At 46.6% G+C, this 21,546-nt stretch overlaps 1 protein-coding gene across 4 annotated transcripts in view; it reads right to left on the bottom strand.

The window, feature by feature from the left end:
• The window catches only part of BRSK1 (BR serine/threonine kinase 1), a 57,825-nt gene extending 38,609 nt beyond the window's left edge, over positions 1 to 19,216 (bottom strand). The window contains exons 1-3 of one of the 4 annotated variants that reach the window (XM_081167098.1): positions 18,999 to 19,216; positions 16,098 to 16,222; positions 12,157 to 12,663 (exon numbers count right to left, since the gene is read on the bottom strand). In XM_081167098.1, the coding sequence (XP_081023224.1) occupies positions 12,157 to 12,274 (118 nt within the window). In that variant the 5' untranslated portion in view covers positions 12,275 to 12,663; positions 16,098 to 16,222; positions 18,999 to 19,216. The remainder of the gene's footprint in view (positions 1 to 12,156; positions 12,664 to 16,097; positions 16,223 to 18,998) is intronic. The other 3 variants (XM_081167103.1, XM_081167101.1, XM_081167102.1) reach the window with 3 other exon arrangements.
• Between the last annotated feature and the right edge of the window lie 2,330 nt (positions 19,217 to 21,546).

The following is a 21,546-nucleotide window of genomic DNA, read 5'->3' as shown; positions in this document are numbered from 1 at the left end:
TGGACTTGTTCTAGGGCAACAGAGTGCTTTAATCTACTTTAATTATGCAAAGCCAACAATTTATTGGTGGGCGCTTGAATCCCTTCTGCAAAATATTGACAGTCTGGAGGCATCCTACGACTGCCATCAACCCCAGTCAGCACAGCTGAAGAAGGCTGGGTTAGGACGGTTTGTTCCCCTTCTAAACAAGACAAATCCCTTTTCAAAGTCAAGTGTCAAAGCAGTCCCTTTCGATAAAATGGATGGCATATACGAGATAAACAAGTGATCATTACAGGGGATTCCATTTAAAAATGCTGCCATCATCCTGCTTCACTTTTGCCCATACTGCCCTGTCCCACAGGAGAAGGAATATGGTGAATTTGAGGAGGGGTAATTTATCCTGGACGACCCTTGTCCATTGCTCAAGGATTACCTCCTGTTTAGCTTGAGCCTGGCATCAGCAACAAGTTCAGTCAATAACGGGCCTTGTAGGGACTTTTTAGACACCTCACCTGGGATCGGCAGATCCCTGAGATAAAGGCCAATGATCGCATGGGTAATTCTGGAGAAAGCAAAATTTTAACTGCCAGCCAAGAGGACTGGTGGTGAGTTTCAAATGGCCCCTGCCCCAGAAGGCCACTTATATACCCACCCCTCTCCCACCTAGGAAATAGGGCTGGATAGAAACACAGGCTGTGTGCCCATTACCTGCTTGAAATGCAGCTCAGTTTGGATTGAAGCTGGTTTTGGGGGAGGATGCATCAAATACAATATTTCAGAAGAAATGACAGGATAGATTTGCATTGTGGCTAACACTGTGTGTACACCACTTCGCAAGACAGCACTGGGAGTGGACTGCATGCAGAATACAGTGGTACCTCGCAAGACGAATGCCTCGCAAGACAAAAAACTCGCTAGACGAAAGGGTTTTTAGTTTTTTGAGCTGCTTCGCAAGACGAATTTCCCTATGGGCTTGCTTCGCAAGACGGAAACGTCTTGCAAGTTTGTTTCCTTTTTCTTAACACCGTTAATACAGTTGCGACTTGACTTCGAGGAGCAACTCATAGAATACGGTGTGGTAGCCTTTTTTGAGGTTTTTAAAGACTTTGGTGATTTTTGAAGCTTTTCCAAAACTTTCCCGACACCGTGCTTCGCAAGACGAAAAAAATCGCAAGACAACAAAACTCGCGGAACGAATTAATTTTGTCTTGCGAGGCACCACTGTATACAGGAGCATGCACAAAACATTGTAAGGCAAGACTCTTCCTCCATTCCCTGCTTCTCTCAGCCCAGGGTCTTAGATCTTGGGGCCAAACTTTGTGTGCTGGGCAAACGCATGTGAAATACATGCTTGCCCTCTTCATAAAGCAAGCAGGAATTGAGGAGGGAGGGAGGCTGCATGCCTGACACAGAAAGAAAGAAGGGAGCAAAAATTCCATCATGCTTCCCTGCCTTACCTTGACACACTCTGCTGCTTTTAAGCATAAGGACATAGAAAGCTGCCTTATACCAAGGGCACTTCTAGACTGTCACTCTTCCTGGGTGGAATTCAATTACCTACCAGCCAATTCAGGCTGCACAATTAAGAGTTGACTGGGAGGTCTTGTGCCAACTAACCCACTTCCCCACAAAAGGACCAGACTTTCTGCCATAAGGAGAGTGACTGGAAAGCATGGGGCGTCATCTAACCACTCCGCAAACAAATAAAAATGCCCATCAGATTGTCAGCAACGTCTGATCTCCCCGCAAACACATCAGGCTGAGTGAAAGGATTTGAGTCGGACGCTTGGTCCACCTCCTGTAGCTCAGTATCGTCTATGTTCACTAGCAAAGGCTCTCCAGAGTTTGAAGCAGGGGACATTCCTAGCGCTTCCTGGAGATGCTGCTGGCATGAATTCCATATTCATAAATATTTTGGGGCCCTTCTGCATGCAGAGTGGATGGTCTAACACCAAGTTTCAGCTGTTCCCTGAACAGCAGTTGTCCCCGTCCGCCCCGCCAGCCCCAGTACCAGAAGTGAGCCAAGCAAGTGAGGGAAGGCTGGAGAGGAAACGGGTTTCTCTGCTCCCTCAGGTGCTCCTTTATGGCATAAAACATAGATCTCACTCCCACCTTATACAGTGGTACCTCAGGTTAAGTACTTAATTCGTTCTGGAGGTCCGTACTTAACCTGAAACTGTTCTTAACCTGAAGCACCACTTTAGCTAATGGGGCCTCCTGCTGCTGCCGCGCCGCCAGAGCCCAATTTCTGTTCTTATCCTGAAGCAAAGTTCTTAACCTGAAGCACTATTTCTGGGTTAGCGGAGTCTGTAACCTGAAGCGTATGTAACCTGAAGTGTATGTAACCCGAGGTACCACTGTATGTGAACAATTCAAAATGCAGTTGACATACACGATTGCCCAGCAAATCTAACTGGGCTCTGGGAGCCAATGGTACCCGTTGTTAGGCCCATACCGCATCACCTTGAGTTCTTTCTTTATTCGTGCCAAAACCTGAGGCCATACATTTGCTCTCTGGTATCAAGAAGTTCAGAGGCCTGGGCAGAATCCTCTATGAATGCTGAATATTTGTAGCAGGCTAAGCTCAGCGGCAGAGAATCGGCTTCAAGTGCATAATGTGTGGAATCCCTGGCATCTCCAGCTAGGGCTGCGAATGTCCCCTGCCTGAAACCTTCGAGAGGTGCTGCCAGTCAGTGTAGACTTGGTATATGCTCCTATGTTAACACCTCTAGAACCCAGGGATTGTGGGCCCCTATGTCAAGAATGAGGACCCTCAGGCCCAGGTGCCAAATGCAGCTCTACAGGCCTGCCCAGGTCACACGCCCCCAATTCTACTTTGCCTCCTCCTTCAGTGTTTTTGCCTGGCTGGAATGCGTCTGTGGACTCTGACAATGCCTCTTGCTTTCCTGGATGGAGGTGATGGGGTCAGGTGTGTCCGTGTGTGTCAGCATCGATTGCTCCACCCACTTTGCCTTTGGCCCCGCCCACCACTGGCCCTCAGCTCTCTCATGACGGCCCTGAACAGAATGCAGCCCTTGGGCTAGGAGAGGTTCCCCTTCTCTGCCATAAGGGCTTTCCCTAGGTGCCGCCCTGCCATGGGGCAGTGTGTGTGCATGTCAGGGAATATATGGGTCAGGCACCTCAGGGGCCAGAGAGCAGAACAGCATGATAAGCAGCCCAGGAATGTGTGGTTTAGGCTTCAGTGCCCTCTTCAGGCCTGACCAGCAAAAAAGGCATACAAATAATAGCCTCCATTTGGCAGGCCACCATGGCCTCAACTACCTCAAAGTGTTGGTGCTGACCTTTAAAGCCCTAAACGGCCTCGGTCCTGTATACCTGAAGGAGCGTCTCCACCTCCACCGTTCTGCCCAGACACCGAGGTCCAGCTCCAAGGGCCTTCTAGCGGTTCCCTCCCTGCAAGAAGTGAGGTTACAGGGAACCAGGCAGAGGGCCTTCTCGGTAGTGGCACCCACCCGGTGGAACGCCCTCCCATCAGATATCAAGGAAATAAACAACTATCTGACTTTTAGAAGACATCTGAAGGCACCCCTGTTTAGGGAAGTTCTTAATGTTTGATGTTTTATTGTGTTTTTAATATTCTTTTGGAAGTTGCGCAGAGTGGCTAGGGAGGCCTGGCCAGATGGGTGGGGTATAAGTAATAAATTATTATTATTATTATTATTATTATTATTATTATTATTATTACCAGGGTTGTACGTCTGTGGCAGCTTCTGGCAAGATCTCGTGAGCTCTTGCAGAGCTCTTGCGAGTTCTGAGAGATCTTGCCAGTAGCCGCCACTGTACAACTAGTGGCGGGCAGGGCACCCCGAAAGAGGACGCCCTGTAGGGTTCCTCTGCTTCAGTCAGCCTCATGGGCGGGGCTGGCCCTGCAGAGGTAGAATCATAGAGTTGGAAGGGACACGAGGGCAATCTCCCTGTAATGCAGGAATCTTTTGCCCAACGTGGGGCTCGATCCCACAACCCCAAGATTCAGAGTCTCATGCTCTACTGCCTGAGGAGCCATCACAGAAGTAAAATATCATCCCCTGCTAATTGCTGTGGATTATGCCACTTAAGAAGGGACACGGGTGGCGCTGTGGGTTAAACCACAGAGCCTAGGACTTGCCAATCAGAAGGTTGGCGGTTCGAATCCCTGCGACGGGGTGAGCTCCCGTGGCTCGGTCCCTGCTCCTGCCAACCTAGCAGTTCAAAAGCACGTCAAAGTACAAGTAGATAAATAGGTACCGCTCTGGCGGGAAGGTAAATGGCGTTTCCGTGCGCTGCTCTGGTTCGCCAGAAGCGGCTTGGTCATGCTGGCCACATGACCCGAAAGCTGTACGCCGGCTCCCTCGGCCAATAAAGGGAGATGAGCGCCGCAACCCCAGAGTCGGCCATGACTGGACCTCATGGTCAGGGGTCCCTTTACCTTTACCTATGCCACTTACAGCAACTGCATGTGGCAGCGTGAGAGTCAGTGTGGTGCAATGGACAGTGTGCTGGATTTAGAACTCAGAAATCCCATGTTCCATGTTCAGCCATGATGAAATTCCCTGGGTGATCCTGGGTCTCTCGCAGGGTGGTTGTGGGGATAAGATAGGTGTGTGAGTGAGGTGGAACTCTGTAGTCTACCCTGAGATCCTTTGAAGTAGGGTGGGATGAAAATATAATAAATATAATACCGTGCCAAACCCACAGCTGCAGAGCCAGCTGGAAAAGTTGGCAACCTGAGCTGAACGCCACTCATTGACTCTACAACAGCTTGCCATCCATTGGTTCTTTGAGTGTATTAGTAAAAGGGACATAACTGCTTCCTGTTTTTTAAGTCCCACTTACTAACAAGGTTGAAAGAAAGCAAAGGCATCCTAAAAAAAACACATTATCATCACCACTGTACCCCCTTCAAAGGCAAAATAGGGACAGTGGTTTACCAGGAGCAAATGTCATAAAAAACACACCATTTTTGGTAAATAAGCTATGGAAGCCTCACAACGATGGCAGGGTCTGTGTGTTTAAAATACAAACTTCCAAAAGGTGCTCTTTCTCTCTCTCTCTCTGACCTTGAAACTCAGCTTCACATTGTGAGAATACAAACTGAGTCATGGAAAAAAAAGAAAGTTAAACCCTCTCACACCCAAATACATTTTTTCAGCCTGTCAGAAAATAAAAAAGAAAATAAAAAAGACACGCACTCTATCTAAGTCGCTAGATCTGGTGTCATAGTGGTGTGGTGCGGCTGTCAAAATAAGCAGACCAGACAAATCACATGCAAGAAGGCTGAAGGAAGAGATTGTCTTTAGCCTAGAGCAGGGCTGGGTGATTTGCGGCCCACCAAGCAGAATGCAGCCCACCAGCCACTGATGGTGGCCTTCTAGGACCTTGATGTCTGCACCCTCCCAACCCCCCATAGCCAGAAGCCAAAAGAATCCTTGCAAATCATCCAGAGTACAGATATGGGTGGTCTGATATGCTCTAAGTTATTTCATTATATCGAACATTATTTACATTTAATTAAACAACAACAACAAGTGCCACGGGCTTGCCTGTTTTTACCCTGCTTGCCTTTGCGCTCTTTGGCCCTGACACTGGAAGGCAGGAGCAAGTTTACTTCTTTCTGGGTAAAACTGGGTAGAATTCTGCCTGCCTGCTTTTCCTTACACCTTCGTAAGTAAAAGGTCTAACTTAAAAAAAGAAAAGAAAGGTGAAAATTCAGGGAGGGAGCTTGGAATATCCCATTGGGGTCAGGCAATCAGGGTTTCACAGCACAGCGGTCAGAGTGTTTGACTAGGACTTGGGGGACCAGGGTTCAAATCCTTAGTGAGCTATGAAGTTCACTGAGTGAACTTGGACCAGTCACTGCCTCTCAGCCTAGCCTACCTCACAGGGTTGTTGTGGAGATCAGGAGAGGGAGAACCATACATGCCATCTTGAGCTCTTTGGAGAAGAAAAGTGTGGTTTGAATGCAATAAGTACATAATAAATAAATAAAATTCTGAGAGACAAAAACAAGGGCATCCTTGCAATGCTCTTGTTTTCAGTTGGTGTGGTACTACTCTGTTCTCTTCCGGTAAGGTTGGCATTTAAGCATTGCCCCAAAAAAGATAGAAAAGCTTGTTATATTATGATCCACAATGGCGGCGGGGGGGGAGGGAAGTCAAAGGGGATTATATGTTTATGTTTTTATTTCACTTGTATATGTAAAATAGAAAATGCAAAAATAAAAATGGTTTTTTAAAAAGGAAAGGAAAAGCATTCTCTGGGAAAAATAGGTCACAAGAGGACACCAATTTGCATATCAAAGATGCAAATATAGAAATGATAACTACAACTTAAATAGAAAAAGAATATCTCAATAACATAACATTAAAAACTGGGCAGGGATGGAAGAGACTGAGTAGCGGGAAGAGAGAAAAAACTACTTGTCTCTGTGAAGAGTTGTGGGTTACATGCACACCATACGTAACTTCCTCCAAAGAATCCCGGGAATTGTAGGGTGCTGGGAATTGCAGTTCTGGAAAGGGGGAAACTACAGTTTCCAGGATTCCTGCAATACTGTGGGCGTGCCTAGTCGGCTGAACAGGTAGCAACGGTTGCTGGAGAAACCTGGTGGCCTGCCCTGCTCTCCCTTCTTATGGCTCTTTCTCTTTAAACCAGCCTTGGACCAGTCAGGCCTTCAAATAGAGGCCTGTCGCCTGAAAGTTCTTCAAACAAAGGAGGGCCTTCTGTAGCGCAGGACACAAGGCCACCCTACGCTTTGGTCAGACCTCACCACTGTGTGGTGTACATTTCTGGGCACCACAGTCTAATGAAGATATGAACAAACTGGAGTGTGTCCAGACCGAGGCCTGGAGATCAAGTCCTATAAGGAACAGGCAATGTAGCTGGGTCTGTTTAGCCTGGAGAAGGGACAACACAGAGCAGGTAGGACAGCCATCTTCAAAGATGTGAAGGATTATCACACAGAGCCAGTGTGGTGTAGTGGTTAGAGTGTCAAACTAAGACCAGGGAGACCAGGGTTCAAATCCCCACTCAGCCATGAAGCTAACTGGGTGACCTCGGATCAGCTACTCCCTCTCAGCCTAACCTACCTCAGAGGGTTGTTGTGAAAATAAAATGGGGTGGAAGAGCCACCTTGGAGAAAAGGCAGAATATGAATGTAATAATTTTAAAAACGAGGCAATAGAACACAGGGCAGGACCCAGATTCAAATTACAAGGAGGGGAGGTTTAATCTATACACTGAAGACGAAAGTATGCACATTAATGCTGTTAACTGTTGGACAGTAGATACCTTTCTTAGAATGGTTTTTAGGCAGAGACGGGGTGGTCGCCTTACAGAGATGCTGAAGCAGCAGGTTTCTTACATTGTCAGGGGTTGGACTAGATAGCCTTTGGGATACCTCCTGGCTCTATGATCCTACCAAAGCTCACTTTGGAAGCCCCAGTCCATCCACGATTACACAGTGCTGAGCTCTTTTCATCGCCAGTGTTATGATGTGCCCATTTATTCTGCAATAGCCCGTCCCTCACTGATTTCAAAGACAAGGAGGATGGTTTAAACTTGACACACTAGGAAGAAAAACCTACTTCACTATGCAGTCAATACTTTGAAATACCTTAGAACTGCAGTGTGAGAAATGGCATTACGTGTGCTCTCTGCGTGAGCCTTTAGTGTGCATGCGCCTGCATTTTTATGCATGCACACTAGAATCACCCACCCCAGAGATTTCATGTCTAGGGACTCACATGACAATTCCTGAAATATGCTAGCAAAATTTGAAAAAGGCACTCACAAAAAGGCAAAAATGTGGACATTAATTTACCTGGGGGGTGGGGATACACAAAAATGACAGCCCCTTGTGAATTGGAATATATGCCGCAAGCTAACCTGCCCCTACATTCTCTGATTCTCCCCCATACGCACCCTGGCCATGCCTTGCTTTGCAGCCCAGCAGAAAAGCCAGAAAATGGACCAAGTCCCACCTCGCTTCCCCCAAATGGGGGGCTATGTTTATTTTACTGGATCACAAGTTGGACAGGCTGAGAAAAGGCAATTGGGCAGGAACAGGTGAGGATATGCAGACCGTTTCTAAATATCTAAGGATGTAAATAGAAGCAGGAGGGGGAAACAATCACCATGTGCACATGATACAACCAAGGTCCCCAATGTGGTGCCCGTGGGCACCATAGCGCCCATAGACAACTCCTCTCGGCACCCACTGTGGCCTGCCTCCTGACCCTCACAATTTTTATTTTGAAAAGTGTTGGGCGGTGGGACGGAGTTTTTCTTTGGTTGGAGGTCTTCTCTCTTTGGAAGGACGGCCTGCTTCCCCCCCCCCCATTTGTTCTTTATCTGGGAGGAAGGGACTTTTAGCATACCCGCCAACATTTCCCAGATGAAAACAGGGACACCTCAAAGCTAATCCTGTTCCGGCCGCCCCAACACATGCATGCTATGACACACTGCTGAAGGCTCCACTCACCCTGCCACATGCTGTGTCTGTGTATTTTGCGGTAGATGCTTATTTAAAAGCCAAAAAAGGTGTTGTTCTTTTGGCTGGAAGTATGTTTGACAAACACGATCGCCTGCAATATGTCATAACAGTTCCAAACATACTTCGGAGGCAGTGAAATGTCACTGGATAGTGCCACCATGTGCGTGTGTGTGCATATACACACACCTGTGCACTATAGACAAGATGCGTCCATAATAAGAACGCAAGAAGAGGCTGCTGGATCAGGCCAATGGCCCGTCGAGTCCAGCATCCTGTTCTGACAGTAGCCAATCAGATGCCACAGGGGAAAAGTGGGACCCGAGCGCAAAGAGTCTTCCCTCCTGTGGTTTCCAGCAAGTGGTACCCAAAAGCCTTACTGCCTCCAAACCATGGGGACAAAGCGTAGCCATCATTGCTGGTGACCACTGATAGCCTTGTCTTCCACCACAAGGAAGAAGTCCACCCATTCACCGTTAACTTCTAGATCTAACACGGCAGCTCAAATCTGAAAAATGAACAATTAACTCAAGCAACACGCACTAACAAAATTCTAACACACTGCCTCCGAAGAAGCAAGAAATTGAACAAGGGCTCATACCAGAAAATATGAGTTGTCTCTAGTAAATAAAGAGAGTTTGATCGTATGGGTTAGTACAACGTTTTGTGCGCTTAGCAACACTGACGGGAGCATTTGCAAATCTGCCACAGAGCGTCATGGTTTAGGACAGAACAGTAGACTGGTCAACTGGGAATCCATAGGGTGGATCCGGCAATTTTATCTGACCTCCGGTGACCCTGTTAAATTGAATCAGAGCTTGGGGTGGGGATTCCCCATGTTTCAATCCTAAATTACAGATATTCCACACGTTAAGAGTTTACATCTCTCTTTGGGTTTGGTTTTGTATCTATAAACTCCAATTCTGCGAACGAAAAGATATATAAAGGGCACCCTTGACCTCTTCTGTAGTACTGTAAGTATACCTAGACCTGACAAGATACATGGGAGGTGAGTCCCACAGCCTTTTAAAAGGTGGGAAGCATAAGGAAAGCAAAAGAGTGAGTAAAGTGATGAGGTTTCCCTCCCCCCATGTCTGTTGATATGTATATGTTTTTATATATTTTTCAACACTCAGTTCTACTTCTTAAGAATAGTAAATAAGCCAAGATTGACATACTTGCCCAAGGCACTCCAGGGCAATGGATCTAGGCAGCTTCAGCCCCACTGAAATCAATAGGACAAGTTAATCTTGGCTAACTTAAGTCCCGTTCATTTAGTCAATGAGACTAAAGTTTAACATCCTGGATCCAACCCACCAGCATCTCAGATTGTTGAGACTATGGACTGACGCGCGGGGAGACAAGCCTACTCTAATTATTCCAGTTGCAGAATTTAAGGTCTCTGATCACTGCTAGTGCAGAATTCTTGCATGACCTGTCCTGTGGGAGAACACTGTTAAGTTGGCCATGGTTATTATCATTTCGCTACTCAGCATCTTCAGGTCTGGGAAACCAAAACTGAACAGGATAGCCAAGGAGGAACAGTTTTTGATTTCTATCTCTGCCACCAACATCCCTTAGATGACCTTGGGCATGTCACTGCTGGTGCCTGGACTTCCGCTGTTTCCTGCCAACTGAGGATTCACATAACCATAATAACACTCCTTCAGAGAAGGAGGAAACGAGATTGCTAGAAATACGGCGGCAAGCAAAATTAGAAGAGCAAGAAAACTCTCGCCTGCCGTAGGAGGCGTCCATTTGTCCTATTGCTCCTGGTCTCCCCTCCTTCTGGGGTCTGGGATGCAGCCAGGCCTCATCCCATCCACCCCCAGCAAGACTCCATCCACCTACCCATTCAGCCTGCGATTCCTGAAATGTCTTTGCGTGAACTGCCTGCCGCCACGGTGCAGAAATGATTATTCAGCAAAATCCCGCCCTCCCTTATCCCCTGCCGCCTCTTCTGTCTCTTTCACCCACCTGCTCCAGATATTTATTATTGTTATGATTCCTTAAAACAACCCCCCCCAAAAAAAACCCACCTCCCAAACATGCACGCACACACACACACAAGCATAGCCCGGCTCCTTCTCTCCCCCCCCCCGTCACCGTGTCTTTTTCTGCCACTGCAGTAATCTTCCCCCTTTCCAAGCCACAATACTCATTCTACACACAGACACACACAAATTGAGAGAGAGAGAGAGGAGAGAAGAGAGAAGAGAGAGGCCTTGTGGTTTGGGTTTTCCTGCATCACTGCAGAGAGATGGATGGTTCTCTCCCCCCCCCCCGCCACCCTGCACTCCTCGCTTCCCATCCTCATCCTTCCATCCAACAACTGACTGCTGCCGAAAAAGAGGAGAAGGAAGCCAAGGAGACGGTTTTTCATATTACCCAGCCTTTAGGCATTTATTCAAGCAATCTCTCTCATAACCAAGCCCCATAATCTAAACCGCACAATCGAATCGGCATCCCTGCAGAGAGTAAAAAAAAAAACAACCACCACTCTTCCATTCATCCAGAGTGCTGCAGCAGGAGAAGATTGGTGTATTGGGGGGGGGGGAGAAATCTATAGGCCTCTCCTATAGATTGCCCCCTCATAAATACAGAGCTTTGGCAAAATAGAGATGGAGCGGGGGAGACAGAGACGGGTGTCTCTCCACTGACCAGACAGGGATTTTTTTTTCGGGAGGGGGGAATTGGAGGTAGGGAATCTGTATGGAATAAATCTGGAGCAGTTGGTTCTTCTTGCTTTCCTCCCTCCCCAGCCAACTTTGGCCATTGCAGCATTATTATTTTTAAGCTACTGCTTCATCCCAAACAGAACTGCTTCAGGCCCCAACCACCAGGGCACAGGCACCTGGGCAGAGGTACTGAAACTAACCCATCCAGAAAATATGGTCGATCCATCGCTGCCCTCGCTGCGTTCCCCTTTCCAAGCTCCATCTGGGCATTTAATGTGCGTTAAAACACACAAACACACCTACCTATCAACTACCACAAAAGCACTGTGATCCTAAGAACCCAACTATCCCCAAACAGCACTTGCTGCTAAGTACAGGGATGGTCACAACCCCTTTCAAAACCTGCCCCTATTTGTTGTTGTTTTTTAAATTTTCACTTCCTTTTCTCCCTTCTTCTATCTGCTACCTCTGTAAAGCAAACTATTTCCCTGCCATGCACAGGGACCCCAAATAAAGTCCAGCAGGGTAAACATTAATGCACTCCTTTGAACTCTTAAAAGACACCTTTTGCCTTCTGGTAGTCTCCAACATTTACTCTCCACTCCCAAATAAAACAGTGTGTAAGAGAGAGAGAGAGAGAGAGAGAGAGAGAGGTGCCCGAACACCCAAAGTGTTGCCCCCTTCTCCTGACAACCTACTAAACCTAGATGCCATTGGCCCCAAACAAGACTCCCCATTTGCTCTCCTCAAATAAACTCCAGGACAGGAAAGAATTCAGCTTTCGCCAACCACCACCACCACTGCGGCCAATTTATTTTCCCCAACAGGAAATGCATCTGCCTTCCCTTTTTCGGATCTCTTTCCCCACCCTTATTCTGCAATGGGACAAACACTTCTGGTCCACACGCGACGCTCTGGGCTCTCCCATCGCACCCATTTCTGTGGCGTTGGGGTTGCCCCTCCTACCCCACCCCCACCTCCAGGAGCAGCAGGGTGCCAAGTACTCACCAGTCTGCCCTTTCCCCAGTGTCTTCTCCAGCCGGTAGGGCCCCACATACTGAGCATGCTGCTGGCTCTGTTGTGGCTGGTAGGGGTGGACCCCACCTGCCTCTTTGCCACCGGACATGGCTTTTGTCTGTCACCCTTCTGAGCAACAATAAGAGACGGGGGATTTGGGGTGGGGTGGGGAGGGGAGGGGAGAGGCACGGCAAGGCAAGGCCCCCCTGATATCCCCCTATAGGGACAATACCGGGGCCGGCATCCTGAAGGATTTAGGGGGAGGGGGATGCTCGCGGCATCAGGGAGGGAAAGGGAGGCGAGAGAAGGATGAAGGATGCTACAGTCCGGGTACCAGCATCATCCAGCTGGTCCAGCCAAGGATGCTGCTGTTGGTGCTGCTGTTGCCGTGGATGAAAGATGCTGGTGGAGAGGCTCTTCTGCTCTGGTCCTTCGCCTCCTCTCACTGCAATCTGAAGGGATCTCTCGAGCTCTCCCCTTACATCAGCATCCGGGCAACTGGGTGACAGACACAATCTGGGTTAACCCTTGGCGGAACAAAGGCAGCGCCTCCTCCCCAGGCAGGAGAAAGGGGTGGGGATTTGGGGGCGGGGTGCGGTGGGGGGAGAAGGGGTCAGCGGGGAGGGGTGCAGCAGCTGGGTGGGAGGGGTTAACTGGGGATAGGACCTCTGTGGCAAGAGGGAAATTGTGTCATTTATCTGCGAGGTTTAGAGGAGGTAGTTTTTCATTTGCTGATGGTGTGTGGCTGCGGTGGGGATATGTTATCTGTGCAAGGTTTTTACACGGTGTGTGTGCGTGCGGGAAGAGGATGCAACTGCGGTTTTGCAGGAGAGAGATGTATGCGATTGAGAGATTATGTGATTTTGGGAGGAAGGTGTGTAAATGCGTGTGTGTGTGTACGAGCGCGCGTGTGCATGAGCAAAGAGGCTTGCACTGTATTAAAAAGGGATCAGGTGTGGCCACATAGGAGAGAGGGAGATAGATTTCCCTCCTTTCTCTTCCTACCTCCAAACAATGAGTATGAGCTCTGACAGCCTGAAAATGCATACCTGTAACTCTGCTCTTGTGAGAGAGTGGTGTAGTTCTAAGCGTGCAGGACACAGAACCTTAGTTTTACCAAAAAAATAATAATTGTGCTTTGTAGCCCCATTTCTCTGGATGGGCATCTGTCTATACCTGTGCAAACAGGCCATGCAATCTCAGGTGGTAGGCCTCTGCTGAGACTTGCTTGTTGGTAATGTCTCCAGGTTTGTGTCTAGAGAGTCCAGCAGCTTTAATATGATGGAGCACACACACACAAACAAACAAACAAACAAACAAACAAACATACAATACTGTAGCAAAACACCTAACGGGAGGGCTCATTGTTCCTGAGACGGAAAAGCTCTCGAGACAGGAGGTGGAACTTTCCTCCCTTTCATGGCAAAGACACAGGTCGTGTGCACAGCATACACTGAAGGCACATGGCTCCCCACAAAGAATACTGGGAACTGTAGTTTGCTAAGGGTGCTGGGCATTGTAGGTCTGTGACAATTCCGAGGATCCTTTAGGGGAAGTCATATGCTTTAAATGCATGGCAGCTATGTAGCCATAGGTGGCTCAAATAGTCTCTAAAAGAGGACACCCCCTCATGGAATCTGAAGCGGTGACTGCCTCACTCTAAACTTTGCCATCGGTGCGCTAATGTGGTGTAATGATAGGGGCGTTGGACCAGGACCTGGGAAACAAGGGTTTGAGACCCATTCAGCTATTGAGTCCCAGTCACTGTGTCTCAGCCTATCCTACCTCACAGGGTTGCTGTGAGGATAAAATGGGGAGAGGAGAATCATGTATGCCACCTCAAGTTCTTTAGAGAAAAAAGGTGGTGTGTGTGTGTGTATTAATTAAAAGTTTAAAATAAAATAAACCCTGATCTGAGCAGAGCTACTGTCTTGATTCAAATTTGCCTGTAATTGGTTTTAAGTGAAGTTTCAGGTGTCTTGTTTTGTCCCTCTTTCAAATGACTGGGCTGGATTAGCACCTCCATCCACAGATCTTTACACACATCAAAGGATCTCTTCTTGCTCTCCTATGGAAGAAATGCTTGATACAGGGATGCAGAGAGTAGATTCAGTAAAGTCTTCAAAGAATAGAATAAGGCTGTGATCCTACACAGCATTACACAAGAGTAAGCTCCACTGAAAACCTTACTTTGGAGTGAACAGTGCACAGCATCTTTGGCGATCACTTGTAGCCGAGTAAGACTGTCTTCCATAAACACGGTTTTAACAATGAGTCCGTAAGTGACTGTGGAGGCCGATTCTGGATCCACACGTCCTTCCACAGTGGGGACATTGGTTTCCGGGCAGGAATTGACCACAGTGTGGATTTGCCAAGCGTGCCTTCCTCTTAGCACGTTTCTCCCTTGCATCCTGAGTTTGAGTGTCTTCAAAGCCCACAACACCTTTGGTACAGGCTGTTCTCCAATTGGAGTGCTCGCAGGAAAGTGTTTCCCAATTGTTGGTGTTTGTATTACATTTTTTAAAATTTGCCTTGAGACAGTCTTTAAACATCTTTTGTTGACCACCAGCATTACGCTTTCCCTTTTAAAGTTTGGAATACAGTAGTTGCTTTGGAAGATGATAATCAGGCATCCGCACAACATCATCAGTCCAACAAAGTTGATGTTGAAGAATCATTGCTTCAACACTGGTGATCTTTGCTTCTTCCAGTACACTGGTGTTAGTTCGCCTGTCTTCCCAAGTGATGTGTAAATTTTTTCGGAGACACCGTTGATGAAATCTTTCAAGTTGGAGATCGCGTTTATAAGTGGTCCATGTTTCACAAGCATACAGTAAGGTTGGTAGTACAATAGCTTTGTAAACAAGCATTTTGGTTTCCCTGCAAATGTCCCGGTCCTCAAACACTCTGCACTTCAGTAGGGAGAAAGTCGCACTCGCAGAGCTCAGGCGATGCTGGATTTTGGCATCAGTGTTGGCCCTTGTGGAAAGATAACTACCCAGATAGGAGAAGTGATTGACATTTTCCAATTTTCCAACATTACACCACTGAGTTGGATTTGTAGCACTGAAGAGGGGTTATTTTGTACTTATTGGTGAAGCACTATGGTTTTTTGGATGTTGGGCGATAGGCCAAGCTTTTCCTAAGCTTCTGCAAAGATACGTAAGCTTCTCCACTGAAAAGCTTACTTCGGAGTGAACAGTGCACAGCATCACACTGTTTGCTTGTTTATATATTAATATGAATGTCCCTTTGCAGTAAGGGTGGAGAGCCTTTTGCAGTCTGAGGGCCACATTCCCTTCTTGGTCACTTTCCAGGGGCCACATGGCAGAGGTGGGTGGGGCCAGGGGCAAAAGCTGGCAGGGCAATGGATGTGAATTTTTCCTTTGTGCAGTAAGCTAGTTTCTACACACAATCCTCTCTTTCTCTGTGTCCAATCATGCAAGAGGCATTATCAGAGTTCAAGAAGCAAGACAATAGGTGGGTGGCTGTCCCTACTAGGGAGACTGAGGCTAGCTTCCTCCAGCAGCTAATTTTAGATGTTGCAAAAAGGCTGCAAATAGTTAGTCATTAAATTTATTGTATTGTCACTTGGGTGGGGCCAAAATTAACTTGGCCAGCCTCAGATAAGATGCATCTCTCGACTTGCAGGGGATGGGGCAGCAGAGAAGTAATTGCTGGCCCCCCCTGCTGCCGCCAAGAAGCAACATTTATTCCGCTGGCTCTGGGTCACAGGTCTCTGCCTTGAGGAGCTTACATTCAATAGTTTGGCACAGCAAAGGAGGAGGTGAGGATAAACAGGGCAAGGATATGCATTCGGTCAAGGGTCAGACTGGAAGTGACCCTCAAGGAATCCTGATAAACCATACCTGCGTGCATTTAATTACAAGCAGACACAGGGAAGAGTGAATGTAGGAACACAGGACACTTACAAATCAGATCACTGATCCATCTTGGACTTCTGCAGACCTTGGGGTTTCTCCAGATCCGCTGGTCCCTTCTTCTTATGTGTGGGGATGCTGCCATTTTGGTTTCATCAGGATCTACCTTTGGAGAACTGATGATTTAGAATTACTTTATATACATCGTTAAGCACCAGGGAAAATATTACTTTTCTACCGAGCCTTTGGGTTTTAATTAACTGTGCCCTCCTTCAGTGGGTGGGGTGTTTTAGTCCTGCCCTTTAAAAATATGATTGAGTTTTAGATTTAGATATGCTGGTTTAAATGTATGCTATTTATTTATTACTGTAAATCGCTGTGAGTGACTTTTGTTCTACTGCATTTTTTAATTAAAAAGTACACAGTGGTACATTAAAACAGAATGATACAAAGCAATATATGGTATGGTGGGGGCAGGGACACCATCTTAAAAAAATCCCATCCCCAAATAACATGGGTATTCTGTGCATATTTTACTGAGTCTTACTCCCAAGCAAATGTGCATAGGATTGCACTAAAACATGTAGCACCAAATAGCAATTTAAAGCAGCATCAGGGTGAAGAGCAAAATAAAGACCCTCAAAAGTCCCATTTAAATAAAGGTGTGGGAGGGAAGAAACAAAAGGGGGAGAAATGATTTATGCCTTTTCAGCAGGCATAAACTGATGTTATGCGTTTGTGGGTGTCAGACACTTATAATCCTAGCAAGTGTTAAAAGCTAATCAAGCCAGGCTAGCTTCCTGATGAGGCGACTGACTGGGTGATGGGCCATTAAGAGAACAAAGGAAAGGGGCTCTGTGCCAGATGACAAATGGATGTGGCCCCTCCTGCGGCTCTTACAATAGTTAGAGGGACAAATCTGAAGTTTTAGGGCAGAGTTTACTGTGATGTGACCTAGAGGAAAAAGCTGATAGCTGGAAAGGCAGAGAGAGAGGGATCCATGCCTGATTTCTGCTAGAATCCAAGGCTGTAGCTATGGGAGAAGCAAGACTGTCTTGGGGTGCTAAATGCTGTGAACCCCTCCATCGCAGGCTCAGATTGTATGTATGTGTAAATAAACCATGCATCATGAAGACACCACAGTCTGCTGTGCCTCATTTCCAAAAGGAAACACAGACCTTGGGTAAATGCCTGGAACCCCTGGAATCTCACAGTGCTCAGAGACTGGGGTGGCCTGCAACCTTGACTTTGTATTTCTGCGCCACTGACATTTTTGTTCCCTTGTTGTTGTTGCTGCTGCTGTTGTGCTGTGATCCAGTTTGCAGTGTTATTTCTTTTAATGGGATATTCTGCCTCCTTTGTTTTCTTTTTATTGCCCGTAACAGGAGTCACCCTGAAGGTCTCCAGACCACGAGGCAGGGCAAAAATGAGTGCAAGGAGGATTGGGATGGAGGGGAAAGCGCAGGGGGTGGCGGCGATACACTCCCATCACTTCTGCATCTCACCTGACCATTGCAATGCTGCCGTTTCAAGCTTAGGAACAAAAGTAGGTGAGGGACGGAAAGATATCGCCAGCAGGACAGGAAGGCAGCGGCTGACATTTCGAAAGAAGATATGATGAACTTTCAAGTTGTCTGCAAGGCAGAAATAATCCTTGCGCGAGCTCTCTGTCTCTCTCTCTCTGCCTCTTTCCTTAGTTGTTCAGTTTGTTTGATTAAATCCAAGTCAGAAATCTAGGCCAGTTTATTTTTATTGGGCGATGTAGGAAGAAGGAACCCCATCCTCTCCCTTGCGTGCAGACGTGAGCATTCCCACACGTTTTCTACAAAACCCAAAAACAGGGTTGTTGTTGCCGCCGGTCCTTGGAATATTTTGGGACCCAAGAAGTAGGGCAGTACCCAATGATGGCTGGTGAATGTGGGCAGGGGTGGGGAGGCAGGACTCTCAGACAAAAGCTCCCTTCCAGCACAGCTATTGTGTGTTGTCAGTCAGTCTTGATTATTACAGCTGCAGATCACTACGATCACAGATCAGCAACACGTGTGCTGTTTTAAATCTGCTGCCTCCAAGCTATGCTATCCACGTTATGTCAGGGTCCCACAAGTCAACCTAACACAACCCTGCAGTCAGAAAGCACAACCTAGGAAACACTGGTTCCATTTCACAGCTGGGGGACATCAAGGCCGGCAGATGATATTTGTTTTCTGTGGTTTAATGATAATCATTTTATTTCTGAATATTGGTAATTTTTTAATAATTTTGTGGATTTCCTTATGTTTTACCTACAGTTTTATTACACGCACCTCTTAGAAAGCTCTTTGATTCTCTCTTTATCTCAAAACCTTGCAAAGAAAAGCCCTGTGAAGAAATTCTAAAGGAGAAAGGAAGTGTAAAGATTATCAGTAAGTATAATTATTGAGCTGTCTTAAGCCTCTTATGTCAATACTCACCCTCTCTGCATCTGTTTCGTTATGTTTTATCGTTAATTTGTGTTTTCAAAAAAGTTAAATAAAGAAATATACGGAAGGAAGCTCCTTGGTTAAGCAGTTTGTATATCTTTCTAAATAATTGTAATTATAGTTATTACTATTCAAGCATGAGATTCTCAGGGTAGGTGGGCAGGCCCAGCTGCAGATTTTGGAGGGCCCAGTGCAGGCTGTCTTCATTCCCCTACCCCTCATTCCCCTACCCCTGACTAATGCCTGCCTCCCCACTTGTAGCAATGGCACTACAACAGCTCCACAGCTCACCTGGCCGCAGCAGCAACAAGATGGCCACTTTATGCACATGAAGGAGGAAATCTATCATCGCCAAGAGAAAAGGACCAACTAGGATAAATATTTGTAGAAAAAATGTACATGTTGACATATGCATAGATGCAAATTTAGAATACACACACACACACACACACACACACACACACACACACAATTAAATAGAAATACAACTCACCATAATGGGGAAGACTGACCCCGTGACTTGTGTTCCAGCTCAGTCTTCTCAGAAGTGATGGTCAACTTCAAGGCTGCTCCTCTCTGTTCTTATCCTTCTTCCTCTTCAAACCAGATTTGGGATTGCGTGGCCCTTCAAGCAGAGCACTCCCCGCTGACTGCCCTTCAAATACAGAACTGCACCCGGAAGAGTAGGACACCTGGTCACCCTAAGAACATGAGATGAGCTTTGCTGGATCTGTCTCAAGGCCCGTCTAGTCCAGAATTCTCTCTTCATGGTGGGATCTATGAGAAGCCCACAAGCGGCGCATAAAGACCTCTCCCACTCTCTCTCTAGGCAGTAAGCGCCACAGTAGACTGGAAGCTAAACGCCTGCTTAGTTCTGACTGGGGCCTGGTGACCGCAAAATCTTATTTCCTACAACGTCGTGCAAAATGGAATACGGTGGCCGCCATTGCGAGCTCACCATGAGAACACTGGCTGCCGCACTGCCAGGACCAACAGCATTCACACCACTGAGGGTCTTGAGCAGTGCCTGAGGATGATGGTGAGGACCCAAGCAAGGCATCAGCCCTGGTGGGCTCTGACAGGATATGTGGTCCCCAATGAGGCAGCAGTATGCTGGGCTTCTGGATGAGGCCCTCTTCCAAATGCTCCTCCAAGAGAGGTTTGGAGGGTAGCGAGAAGAGCCTTTGTGGTCAGGACGTGACCCCTCCATTTTTTTAAATGCTCTCCCCAATGAGGCCCACCTGGCGCCCATCTTACTATGTTTATAGCTCCAGGTAAGACTGTACAGTACAGTGATACCTCAGGTTAAGTACTTAATTTGTTCTGGAGGTCCGTTCTTAACCTGAAACTGTTCTTAACCTGAAGCACCACTTTAGCTAATGGGGCCTCCTGCTGCCGCCCTGCCACCGGAGCATGATTTCTGTTCTCATCCTGAAGCAAAGTTCTTAACCCAAGGTACTATTTCTGGGTTAGCGGAGTCTGTAACCTGAAGTGTATGTAACCCAAGGTACCACTGTATTCTACTCCCAGACAATATCATTATCATTTTTTGCTTTAAATGGCCACTGCAATGCTTTCTGGTTTTCATGGGATGGTGTGGGTTTTACTACTGTAAGCTTCACTGGTTGCTATGGTTATGTTTAAAATTGTGTACAGTGGTACCTTGGTTTACGAACTTAATCCATTCTGGAAGTCCGTTCTTAAACCAAAGTGTTCTTAAACCAAGGCATGCTTTCCCATAGCAGCGGGGGGACTCAATTTACAAATGGAACACACTCAACAGGAAGCGAAACATGTTCTGATTCCAAGGCAAAGTTCACAAACCAAAACACCTACTTCAGCGTTTGCAATGTTCTTAATCCAAGTTGTTCATATACAAAGCTGTTCTTAAACCAAGGTACCACTGTATGCTCCCTACTGCTTGTAAGTCACCTAGATTTATTTGTTTATTTTCTAGAAGGTGTCTAAGAAATTGAGATGATGATGAAGATCTGAATTTTAGTTTGGAGATCTCAGTTGGATAGGATAATGTGCCTATTCTCTATTATTAATGTGCCTATGGGTAACTTACCTCAGTTTCAGGTAAAATAACCTGAAAACCCAGCTAGTTTCTACAGAAGGCTTTACTGTTACAGAGTAATGTATGTCTGCCCTGAGAAACCAAAGGAAAGCAATTCAACCACATCCTTTACTACAGGATCAGAGGTGCCATCTGAGGCAGGATGAGCAGGAGGGTAACACAGCAAAGCTGTCTTACAGTATTTGGAAGAAGCTAAGTCATACACATGGCCTATTGGAAGAGTCAGGGTAAAGTACTACTTTCCCACACAATGCAGTTAAAACTATGGAACTCACTCCCACAAGATGTAGTGACGCCAGCTGTGTACAGTTCATAGCAGAATTGCCTTTACAGTGGTAGCTTGGTTCTCAAACTTAATTCGTTCCGGAAGTCCGTTCTAAAACAAAAGCGTTCCAAAACCAAGGCATGCTTTCACATAGAAAGTAATGCAAAACAGATTAATCCGTTCCAGACTTTTAAAAACAACCCCTAAAACAGCAATTTAACATGAATTTTACTATCTAACAAGACCTTTGATCCATAAAATGAAAGCAATAATCAATGTACTGTACTATAAAATAAGTAAGACAGTACTGTAGATGATACAAATTAAAATTAAATTATAGTCATTGTTTGGGTGGGGAGCTTTTATCCATTTCCGCAGTCACACAATCAATCAGTCCTGAACTGGGTTTCACACAGTCACAAAAATGCAAAAAAAAAAGCAAAAGAAAAAACGCCAAACTTAATCCGTTTGACTTCCGAAATGTTCGAAAACCAAGGCGCAGTTTCTGATTGGAGCAGGCGCCCCAGAAACAATAGCCAACAGCCGCATCGGACGTTCAGCTTCCAAAAAACATTCGGAAACCAGAACACTTACTTCCGGGTTTTTGGCATTTAAGTACCAAGTCGTTTGAGAACCAAGGTACCACTGTATAGCAGAATTGAAACCTATTCTTTCCCTCAAAGAATTATGGGCCCT

Source organism: Podarcis bocagei (genome assembly GCF_964188305.1).
Source record: "Podarcis bocagei genome assembly, chromosome: 13".
In the NCBI taxonomy this organism is placed as follows: Eukaryota; Metazoa; Chordata; class Lepidosauria; order Squamata; family Lacertidae; genus Podarcis; species Podarcis bocagei.
The sequence above is the reverse complement of the archived record's forward strand: the minus strand, read 5'-3'. Positions and strand labels throughout refer to the sequence as shown.